This window comes from Phoxinus phoxinus (assembly GCF_949152265.1).
Source record: "Phoxinus phoxinus genome assembly, chromosome: 13".
Taxonomy (NCBI): Eukaryota; Metazoa; Chordata; class Actinopteri; order Cypriniformes; family Leuciscidae; genus Phoxinus; species Phoxinus phoxinus.
The window spans coordinates 9484464-9496628 of NC_136888.1; the positions used below are offsets into that span (position 1 = coordinate 9484464).

The 12165-nt window shown below is 43.5% G+C and overlaps 1 protein-coding gene across 1 annotated transcript in view; it reads right to left on the reverse strand.

Annotated features, from left to right (window-relative positions):
• Positions 1-713: 713 nt before the first annotated feature.
• The window catches only part of xkr6a (XK, Kell blood group complex subunit-related family, member 6a), a gene marked incomplete at its 3' end in the record, with an annotated part of 28071 nt that continues 16619 nt past the window's right edge, over positions 714-12165 (reverse strand). The window contains exons 2-3 of the mRNA XM_079631907.1: positions 3524-3720; positions 714-1681 (exon numbers count right to left, since the gene is read on the reverse strand). Of these exons, the coding sequence (XP_079488033.1) occupies positions 714-1681; positions 3524-3720 (1165 nt within the window). The remainder of the gene's footprint in view (positions 1682-3523; positions 3721-12165) is intronic.

The window sequence follows — 12165 nt, forward strand, 5'->3', positions numbered from 1 at the left end:
TGCAAAGGGTTAAATGGATTTGAACTGTGCTATACAGAGTCAATGAGGTATTTCTTTAATAGCCAAAAATAAAGACACTTTAACAAGCTAAATACAGATTTTAAGGCAAACAGACAATGAATGCCACTTGGATTTTGTCTGACAGGAAGTAGATTCTTGCCTGCCGAGATCAGTCTAAAGAGGCATGTGCTCTAAAGAGAGTCTAAAGAGACTTCACTAGAGGTCGCCAAACCTGTTGCATTGTCGATGCAAATCACTGTCAAGTGGAAAATTCTAGGTTATAGCAGGAGCTTTCTGTATATAAACATCAACTTGTGCATTCTAATCAATGTAAGTGTGAAAATAAGCTCTGAAATATCAGATAAGCTAGTATAGATTAATAAAAGTAGTTAAAAACACAAGGCGGTGTTGATGTGGTCAACCGATCTCCATTTTTCCAATGTAATGGTTTCCGCTGGCTGTAAACACCATGACGCATACATATATATCCCTTCATGGGGACACAGATATTGTAAAAAAGAGACAGTATATACATATAAAATATATACACATCTTCAGGAGGCTATTCACGTAAAAGAAAAAGTGCAATGCTTGATGCTTACACTTGCAGTTCCTCTTTTACACACATTTATATAATTTATACGGAAACCAAAATGGCATGCATTTTGAGAAATGTGGCAGATCTGAAACTAAATGGAGGAGAGAGCCAGCCATCACAGGGACGACTCGTACTGCAGGAGCTCGTACAGCAGCGGTCCGTCCCTGTACCTGATCCCGACGGTAGCGGGCGTGATGAACTGCAGGATGTTTATCGTCCTTCTCAAGCGCCTGTCCACGAAGTGCGCGTCCCAGGCCGGGTAGCGTTTCCTGGGCATGTCGATCTTGATCAGAGGTCCCTCCGGCCTGTAACGGCCCAAGGGAGTGGTGGGCTCGGGCGAGCGCACCTGAAACACGGGCAGGCAGGTGTCTGCTGTGCTATCATCCGGTTGGCCAAAGGCCCCCGTGGAAGCCCGAGTGGGAGTGGGTTGGGACGCTCGCGGACCAGGAGTGGGGGCAATGGGCTCGGCCTCCGGCGGTAACGGAAGTCCCCAAAGAAGCTCAGCACAACAGGAGCTAGCTAGCACCCTTATTTTAGGTCCCATCGGATGAAGGAACCCATAATAGATGCCCATGAAAACCACCCCTGAGGCGAAGGTTAGGTAAACTCCGCAGAGCACCGGCACTGCATAGGAGTCAGTGCTGACTGGGTCTCGGTAGGCGTACCACAGGCAAGTAAGCACCGTATTTTCGGCAAGCACCACAAAGTAGTAGATCACCATGCGGTACCGGGTTCGGCCCTCCTTCACGTTGAACCAGCAGAAGATGTAGACGATGCCCACCACCATGTTGAAGAGCACCTCTTCCCATTTGGACATGCAAAAATCAGTGCCTCCGTGCACAATCCAGAACGCCATGGCGCACCAGTGCACAACCACGAAGATGCCGAAGTAGATGTGGAAGATGGAAGCGAAGAGGGCGAAGGAGAGCACCCGAGAGGTTATTGTGAAAAGCCTCCAGAAGATGTGGATCAGTGCGCCCCTGTAGCTCATGCTCTTTTTGTCATCTCTGGAATCACGCAAGAGCTTGTGGTACGAAGCCAGGACCCAGGCCAGTGAGAGCAGGGAGGCAACGGAGGACACACCTGTGAGGTATTCATGACGAGAGACGTTCTTCAGGACTTAACCAGATTGCTTTGTAAAAAGGTGGCAAGAGCAAGATGATAAGTCGGTCATGCCTCACAGTTTCCAGGTTCAAACACTCTATTAGATCCCAAAAGCAAACAACGCCAAGGATTTTCACACCGCATTTAACCCCAGAATATCATCATTCTGAATCTCACTTTTAGAGGACTGTTTCACACCTGTAATTTAGAAGCGGGTTTTGCACCAATTTTACCCAGGGTTATGAAACCAGAACAGGGTTGGCTCCGCTTTTATGCAGGGTTTGGAATGACCAAAGGTTAACAAGTCAAAAGAGTGAAAAGCACTAAAAGGTGCTAAAATACTGTCACGGTTTGCTATAAAACAAATCATGATCCTTAACTTTAGCTCCAAACCGAAATCTCAGCTGGCTCAGTTGACAGCGATGAATCTTTTAATAAATTTGTGTATGGGACACCGTAAACCCGGAGACTGTATTGTATACTTGAGTTTTTGAAAAATTAGCTTAAAGGTGTGCTATAAATAGAGAATTCAAACTTGACGGTGTAGAGGCTTGGACCCGGAAACATCTTTACAAGCCATTTCAGATCATACCTTACATGCAATGAGCATAAAGCATGGCCTTTAGTGACTTATTGCTTTAATAACGTTCATTTTAACATCACAGAAACATGTAGAATGTTTACTGGAAAGGTTTAGGAGACATATTGCAGATGTACTCTCAAAGTGACATCTTTTACTTAAAACACACATTGAATAGAGTGCTGCAGGGATGACGTCATTTTTGTAGGCCAACCCGTAAGTTGACATCACCTTAATTCCCTCGGCAAAAAGTTAAGTAGTGTTTGTTCCAATGGCTTTTGGAAACTGGCAGAAAATTAGCTCTGTGACCAACAAAAGTGTATGATTCTTACACATTTTGTTCATCAAGATAAATGAACACAACTTATGAATATTCAAGCCTATACAAAATCAGCAGAAGTAAAAAAGCTTGAGAGTTCATTTGTACATTTTTGTCAACTACATTTTTTCACTGACAAAAATGAAAGGGATAACTAAATAAAAACAATTATTTTGTTTTTAATAACAAAAACCTATTGACATTTTCATCAACAAATAAAAATGAGATGAAAACGTCCAGTCAGAACTGAATTGACGTCCTGCGCGGTATATTTGAATTGTAACATGCTGATCTACCCGGCTGGACATAAGTTGGCATACACTTGCAGCATAAAAAGTTCAAACAAGAAATTGTCTGGGAGAAAGAGAAGACATGGATAAATCTGAAAAAGGTTTTTTTTTTTCTGTGCGCACACAGAAAGCCGCCTCTCAGACGCCAATGCACAAATACTAAATTGAGTTCTCTTTCATGTCTTTCCACTCTTGAACAGATAAATACGCACAAAAGTATGTAAAAATGTCCATTGTGGCGAGTATTCCCGTAAATACAGTCGAGTTATGTCTTAAATGAACGCAAACAGTTGGGAGAATATGGGATGTGTGTCAGTGTATTGGATCTGTGCATTCGGCCTTAAAATGACAACGGTCCATCAATAATCAAACAACAAAGAAAAATCACTCAATGTTCTTGACTGAATAACTTTAAAAGCTTTAATAAAGATTAATTTACATTTAATGTATACAAATAAATATGTCTTCTTGAAAAAATGAAGAATGTTTCCATTCAAAAAGACCTTTGACTTTGGGATGATGGAACCGTAAGTCCAAAAATGCCAACTCAATTCTAAATCTCAGGACTCAATCCTGCAGCACTCTATAGATGTCTCCACTCCTAACTCCACTAATGAATGGTTCACACTCACACTGCAGTGTCTCGGCCTTGTTCTTCTGGATCATTATACAGAGTTGCAGCACCAGTTGGGGGGCACTCTCCAAAAACGTCCCCAGCAGACGGAGCATGTTGACGTCAGCATACTCGTACATCATCGCCCAGTAGAAGCGCCGCCTGTGTTCCTTCTGTCGCTGACTCTGGATGCCCAAGTACAGTGTGCGGATATACCTGTTCAGAAGATCATAAACATTACTACAAAAAATGTACTGAACCTGCCATTACTGCAACAAAACCCAGCACTATTATTTGCTTAATGAATTGGTATCTCATCTGAAATGTTCCCATGACTTGAACATGCATCATAAAATAAACATGCATCTCTGGACAAAATGTTCTTGTAAATGAATTTGTTTAAATGTCACGATTCCATGTTACACAGAAATCACAGGGATAAATAATGGAATGCACAAAACAATCTGATGCCAATAAACAGCCTAATTTGCACATAATTCAATTCACAATCACAATTCACAATCCAATCTGACTTCTGACCTATAGTGCTTCCTGAATCATAATCATACACTGTTCGTTCATTGGCCAGAGGAGAACTGGCCCCCCGACTAAGCCTGGGTTCTCCTAAGGTTTTTTTCTCCATTCTGCCACCTGATGGAGTTTTGGTGCCTTTTTTCACCTTTGTTGCCATTGGCTTTTGGCTTGCTTAGTTGGGGACATTAAATTAAACATTTATTTTTATATTTAACAATCTGCCTGCATTGACACCATTATATGAGAACTGAAATGAGCTGGACGATTACATCATGGTTCCCTTCCAGTCGCTCACGTTCGACGATGTGAATTGGGATCACTTATTGTTCACGTCTGCACTAATGATATTAGACTTCGCCAGTCGGAGATCACCAAGTAATCTCTCTAGTAATTTGGCACATAGTCTTAGAGCTCAAACATGACAATCTGAGGCTCAGGTCAGGAAGCAGACAGACTGGCTTAACCGACCGTCTGCTAGTTGGCTCACGTCACTGAGGTCAGATAAATCCCATCACATAGAGACTCTTTCACCTAGATATCATAATATAGAGACTGTGTCTGTTCCCCGAATCAGGAAATACAAAAAAACTTCCAAACCCATCTAAGGTTAAAAATCGAATTGATGTTCAACAAATAAAAAACAGATTTAATTCAAATGAACAAATAATAAAGCTTGGGTTGCTGAATATTCAATCCCTTACTTCAAAAGTACTTATTGATAATTATTATATTACAGATTATAACCTAGATGTGCTGTGTTTGACAGAAACCTGGCTAAAACCAAACAATTACATTACTTTAAATGAGTCCACCCCCCAAGATTACGGTTATAAACATGAACCTCGTCTGAAATGCAAAGGGGGAGGTGTTGCTGTAATTTATAAAAATATTTACAGAATTACTAAGAAGTCTAGTTTAAAATATAATTATTTTGAAGTGTTGGTGCTTAATATAACAATATCTAGTGTAAATGATGTTTGAAATTTGTGCTGGCTACTGTATACAGGCCACCAGGGTACCATACAGACTTTCTATCAGAGTTAGTACTGGCTGCAGATAAAGAAAAATAGTTGGTGATTTTAATATACATGTAGATAACGAAAAAGATCCATTGGGATTGGCATTTAAAGACATTCTGAACTCTATTGGAGTTAGACAACACGTGCCAGGACCTACTCATTGTCGTAATCATACTCTAGATCTGATTTTATCACATGGAATAAATGTTGATGCCGTTGAAATTCTGCAGCAGAGCGATGACATCCCAGATCATTATCTAGTCTTGTGTAAACTTAATTTAGCCAATGCTGCAAAGCCGACTCTGTTATAAATATGTTAGACCTATCACTTCTGCTACTAAAGATTGCTTTATTAATAATCGCCCTGATCAGTTTCATCATCTCAGTATCCCAGATAGTATAGAAGAACTAGAGGTATTTCGCATTTCATGGAAAGAGAGCACGATTGCATACAGAGAGGCCTTAAAAGCTGCTAGATCTGCTTATTTTTCAACCCTTTTAGAAGAAAATAAACAAAACCCTAGGTATTTATTTGAAACAGTGGCGAAAAATAAAGCGTCAAACCCAGATGTTTCCAAGCAGCACAGCAGTAATGACTTTATGAACTTCTTTACTTACAAGATTGATAATATTAGGCAGAATTATAAAAATGCAACTGTCTACTAAAGTATCGCATCAGGAAGTGCGTTGTAGTCTCCCTGACGAAAAGTTTGATTCATTCATTGCTTTAGGATAGGAAGAATTTTCTAAACTCGTTGTAGCAACATTGACTATGACATCTGGTCAAATTAGTGAATCGTGATTCTCCAAACTTCCTGTCCAAACACACACAAAGAGACACGTAATAGGACACCAGGGGTGCTAGAAAGTGCTCCGACGGGAGACTCCGTCGTTCTACTGGGGGACTTCAATGCTCACATGGGCAATGACAGTGTAACCTGGAGGGGCGTGATTGGGAGGAACGGCCCCCCTGATCTGAACCCGAGCGGTGTTCAGTTATTGGACTTCTGTGCTAGTTACAGTTTGTCCATAACGAACACCATGTTCAAGCATAAGGGTGTCCATCAGTACACGTGGCACCAGGACACCCTAGGCCGTAGGTCGATGATCGACTTTGTGGTCGTTTCATCAGACCTGCGGCCGTATGTCTTGGACACTCGGGTAAAGAGAGGGGCGGAGCTGTCAACCGATCACCACCTGGTGGTGAGTTGGATCCGATGGCGGAAGAGGAAGCTGGACAGACTCGGCAGACCCAAGCGTACTGTAAGGGTCTGCTGGGAACGTTTGGCCGAGTCTCCTGTCAGAGAGATCTTCAACTCCCACCTCCGGCGGAGCTGCGACCGGATCCCGAGGGAGGCTGGAGATATTGAGTCCGAGTGGACCATGTTCTCCACCTCCATTGTCGAAGCGGCCGCTCGGAGCTGTGGCCGTAAGGTCTCCGGTGCCTGTCGAGGCGGCAATCCCCGAACCCGGTGGTGGACACCGGAAGTAAGGGATGCCGTCAAGCTGAAGAAGGAGTCCTATCGGGCCTGGTTGGCTTGTGGGACTCCTGAGGCAGCTGACGGGTACCGGCAGGCCAAGCGAACTGCAGCCCGGGTGGTTGTGGAGGCAAAAACTCGGGCCTGGGAGGAGTTCGGAGAGGCCATGGAAGAGGACTATCGGCTGGCCTCGAAGAGATTCTGGCAAACCGTCCGGCGACTCAGGAGAGGGAAGCAGTGCCCTACCACCGCTGTCTACAGTGGAGGTGGGCAGCTGTTGACCTCAACTGGGGATGTCGTCGGACGGTGGAAGGAATACTTCGAGGATCTCCTCAATCCCGCCGTCACGTCTTCAATTGAGGAAGCAGAGGCTGAGGGCTCGGAGGTTGACTCGTCCATCTCCCAAGCTGAAGTCACCGAGGTAGTCAAGAAACTCCTCGGTGGCAAGGCACCGGGGGTGGATGAGATCCGCCCTGAGTACCTCAAGTCTCTGGATGTTGTGGGGCTGTCTTGGCTGACACGTCTCTGCAGCATCGCGTGGCGGTCGGGGACAGTACCTCTGGGATGGCAGACTGGGGTGGTGGTCCCTCTTTTTAAGAAGGGGGACCGGAGAGTGTGTTCCAACTACAGGGGGATCACACTTCTCAGCCTCCCCGGGAAAGTCTATGCCAGGGTTCTGGAGAGGAGATTACGGCCGATAGTAGAACCTCGGATTCAGGAGGAACAGTGCGGTTTTCGTCCCGGCCGTGGAACACTGGACCAGCTCTATACCCTCTACAGGGTGCTGGAGGGTTCATGGGAGTTTGCCCAACCAATCCACATGTGCTTTGTGGATTTGGAGAAGGCATTCGACTGTGTCCCTCGAGACGGCCTGTGGAGGGTGCTCCGGGAGTATGGGGTCCGGGGTCCTTTGCTAAGGGCTGTCCGGTCCCTATACGACCGGAGCAGGAGCTTGGTTCGCATTGCCGGCAGTAAGTCAGACTTGTTCCCGGTGCATGTTGGACTTCGGCAGGGCTGCCCTTTGTCGCCGGTTCTGTTCATAATATTTATGGACAGAATTTCTAGGCGCAGCCAGGGGCCGGAGGGTGTCAGGTTCGGGGACCACACGATTTCGTCTCTGCTCTTTGCGGATGATGTTGTCGTGTTGGCCCCTTCAGACCAGGACCTTCAGCATGCACTGGGACGGTTTGCAGCCGAGTGTGAAGCGGCTGGGATGAGAATCAGCACCTCCAAATCCGAGGCCATGGTCCTCAGTCGGAAAAGGGTGGCTTGCTCACTTCAGGTTGGTGGAGAGTTCCTGCCTCAAGTGGAGGAGTTCAAGTATCTTGGGGTCTTGTTCACGAGTGAGGGAAGGATGGAACGGGAGATTGACAGACGGATCGGTGCAGCTGCTGCAGTAATGCGGTCGTTGTACCGGTCTGTCGTGGTGAAGAAAGAGCTGAGCCGCAAGGCGAAGCTCTCGATTTACCGGTCAATCTACGTTCCTACTCTCACCTATGGTCATGAGCTTTGGGTCATGACCGAAAGAACAAGATCCCGGATACAGGCGGCCGAAATGAGCTTTCTCCGCAGAGTGGCTGGGCGATCCCTTAGAGATAGGGTGAGGAGCTCAGTCACTCGGGAGGAGCTCAGAGTAGAGTCGCTGCTCCTCCACATCGAGAGGGGTCAGCTGAGGTGGCTCGGGCATCTGTTCCGGATGCCTCCTGAGCGCCTTCCTGGGAAGGTGTTCCGGGCACGTCCCACCGGGAGGAGACCCCGAGGAAGACCTAGGACACGCTGGAGAGACTATGTCTCCCAGCTGGCCTGGGAACGCCTCGGTGTCCCCCCGGAAGAGCTGGAGGAAGTGTCTAGGGAGAGGGAAGTCTGGGTGTCTCTGCTTAGACTGCTGCCCCCGCGACCCGGTCCCGGATAAGCGGAAGAAGATGGATGGATGGATGGACTTTACCAAAGGTATATGATATTTTCCCGTGTTGCCATTTATGTGTCATAACAGAGTAGGGCTGGCTACAATATTAATGTGTATTAATATTACTCTAAATGCTTCTAATGTGTATATCTTATCAGGGCCGGAGTGGGACTCATTTTCAGCCCTGGAGTTTCATGCCTTAGACCGGCCCACTTTAGTTCCCGACTGACTATATTAAAATAATGTAATTAAACCCTCAGTATATAAGTCTGCAATAGTGCACTGTTCTGTACAGCCTTGTAACTCATTGTATTTTTCAAAAATATAATTTTCTATTCAGTGCAATTGCCGTACACAGGGTTTTATAAATACAAAGGTCCCAAAAGTGATCTTGCTGGGGGGTTCGGGGGCATATTATTTTTCCTCTGTCATTGGCAAAGAACATATGTATATCTGTGTTAAATAGCAATCCATTGTAATAAAGTTATTCTCATTCTGAGCACAGTATGCAATAGACTATTCCTCTGCTCTCCTCTCTCATCTCCATCTCTCATTCTTCTTCTCTCAGTCTCTTTATCTTTAGGCTACATGTAAATCTCCCCTTCCCGAAGCTGAGCTTTGATTGACACAGTCTTTGCAAACTGATTATTTATGTCGGTTGATTAAAATTTCTATCGTAAAACAGCTGTTTAGTTTAGTCACTTGCATCTTATCTCGTGAAGCGTCGCGTTGGGATTCGTGCAATTATTTCACAACGTTATACACTCAGAAAAATCGGAGACCTCAAGGGTACGGCTCTGACTCGTAGGCTATTTGGGCGCTTGAGTTTCTAGCGATTTTTTATTATTATTCTGGCCTTTTCAGCGCTGCCTTTGCGCCTTTTATCCATGTTTTGTATCTCTTATTTTTTGTTTGCACATCTCTTAACAACTGGCTTTATTTTTTGTGGGGCTGCGAGAAAATAATAATAAAATGCGCTATGACTGGAGCCTATAGGGAAAGCATTCAACCCAGTGCCATAACAACACCGGCCCTCCTGGCCAATAAAACAGACCGGCCCACCGGGAATTCTCCCGGTGCTCCCGATTAGCCAATCCGGGCCTGTATCTTATGTAACTCTGTATCCCTATAATCTCAATCTGAAGTGTTTAATGTCGCTGTAATTCTCTAAATCTAACGGAGTTGAATCTCGATAATAGACTGCAATGGTATGATTATTTCGATATGAATTCTTTCCAGTCATAGGGATTACTAAAGGCCCTATCATAAATTACACAGCAGGGGGTCTCTTCTCGACAAGACAAAGAAAGTTTCCCGCTTTCGAAACACTGAAGGTTATTGGCTACTCGCGCCGAACGAAGGCGTGACCCATACAGTCTTTAAAAAAGAGAGCCAAAGCTCCTCCTCTCTGTCTTCCGCTTCTGCTCCTTCCCGACTTCAGCATGTGAAATCTTCGGTCCTGAACTCCCTCAAGGAGTTCCCTTCTTTTATTTTCTTTATCTAAGTTTCTTTTGTTTCATTTTTAAATTCTCCTTAGTTCGCCTTCACCTAAGAGTGAACGAATTTAGCGTGAATTATTCCGTCGGCACATCACTTCCAAGAGACCTTCAAAGCTCCCGCGGAAAGCGTGCTCTGGCAACGAGCACGCGCACACAGGCTGTTCTCAGACACATTACGCACACAACGATCCTTTTGCAAGTATCCACTCTAACGAGTTTTAATGTTTTAATGTTTTGATTCAATTGTTGGCTCTCAAAGGTCTGTGATTTTTGCTGTCCCATGGTCATTCGTGATCTACTTTCTCTTTCTCTCTCTCTCTCCAACTCTCTCTCTCTCATCTGTATTCGTTTTGTCTTGTTTGTTAACTGTAAGTATATGTACATAGACATATAACGTGTATCTTGTGTAGTCCTTATATTCTGTAGTTTTGCATTTATTAAAACCATATATTATAAATGACTGGTGACTGTTTATTTCCCTTAAAGGGACATCATTTCATGAATTTCCCTTAAAGGTTGTCTCATAATCGAAACTAAATAAGATTATTGATAAATGAATGAGGAATTATAAGACGTTGTGATCGATTATTCATATATTCATATAATCTATACATTTTCAATTTCGATAATTTAATGTAACTGTAATATGCAAAATATTAATAATATTCATGATTAGTTATTAAAATTCCCTATGGATCATTTGAGTTAATTCATACGGACCCAGAGTCCGAAGTATTTACCCTACATCGTTAAATCATCTAAATCGACAACATGTATGTTAGACCCGATACCTTCTTAATATCATTAATTCATCTTTGTCATTAGAATACGTACCAAAAACTTTTTAGCTAGCTATGCCGCTTGTTAAAAAAAACGTAACTTGATCCTACAGATCAACTACAGGCTGATCTCGAATCTACCTTTTCTGTCAAAGATACCAGAAAAGGCGGTATCTTCAAAACTATGTTCCTCTTTAGCAAGAAATTATATCTGCAAGGATTTTCAATCAGGATTTAGACCATATCATAGTACCGAGACAGCTAGTACCGAGACAGCAAGTCACAAATGATTTGCTCTTATCCGATCGTGCTTGTATCCCTCTATTAGTGTTATCTTGGATCCTGGATCTTAGTCCTGCATTTGATACCATTAACCACAACATTCTTTTGAATAGACTCAAAAATTTCACTAGCATGGTTCAAATCATACTAATCTGACCGTTATCAGTTTGTAGCAGTAAATGAAGAGATTTCTTATCAATCACAGTATGGCGTACCACAAGGCTCAGTACTAGGACTGTTGCTGTTCACTCTGTACATGCTACCCTTAGGAGATATCATTAAGAAGCATGGCATTAGTTTTCACTGTTATGCTGATTATCCTCAGCTCTATATTTCTTCACGCCCTGACGAAATTTACCAATTCACAAAATTTACGGAATGCATAGCCGATATAAAAAACTGGATGACTAGCACTTTCCTACAACTTAGTTCTGAAAAAATAGAGATTCTAATTATTGGACAAAAACTGTCACGTAATAACCTAGAGTACTGTCTAACACTTGATGGTTGCTCTGTCAAGTCTTCGTCGTCGGTTAGGAACCTGGGTGTGCTCTTTGATGCCAATCTTTCTTTTGAAAGTCACGTATCTAGTATCTGTAAAACCAAATTTTTTCATCTTAAAAATATATCTAAATTACGTCATATGCTCTCAATGAAAAATGCAGAACAATTAGTTAATGCATTCATGACATCAAGGCTAGATTATTGTAATGCTATTATGGGTGGTTGCCCTGCACGCTTAATAAACAAACTACAGCTAGTTCAAAACGCAGCAGCTCGAGTTCTTACCAGAACCAGGAAGTATGACCATATTAGCCCGGTTCTGTCAACTCTGCATTGGCTCACTATTAAATATCGTATACATTTTAAAATTGCTGATTACTTACAAAGCAATAAATGGTTTAGCTCCCCAGTACTTGAGCGAGCTCTTAATGCATTATAGTCCTTCATGTCTATTGCGATCTCAAAATTCCGGCCAGTTGATAATACCTAGAATATCAAAATCGACTGCTGGCGGTATATCTTTTTCCTATTTAGCACCAAAACTTTGGAACAATCTTCCTAACATTGTCTGGGAAGCAGACACACTCTGTCAGTTCAAATCTAGACTAAAAACACATCTCTTTGACCTAGCATACGCATAACACATTATAGACTTCTATA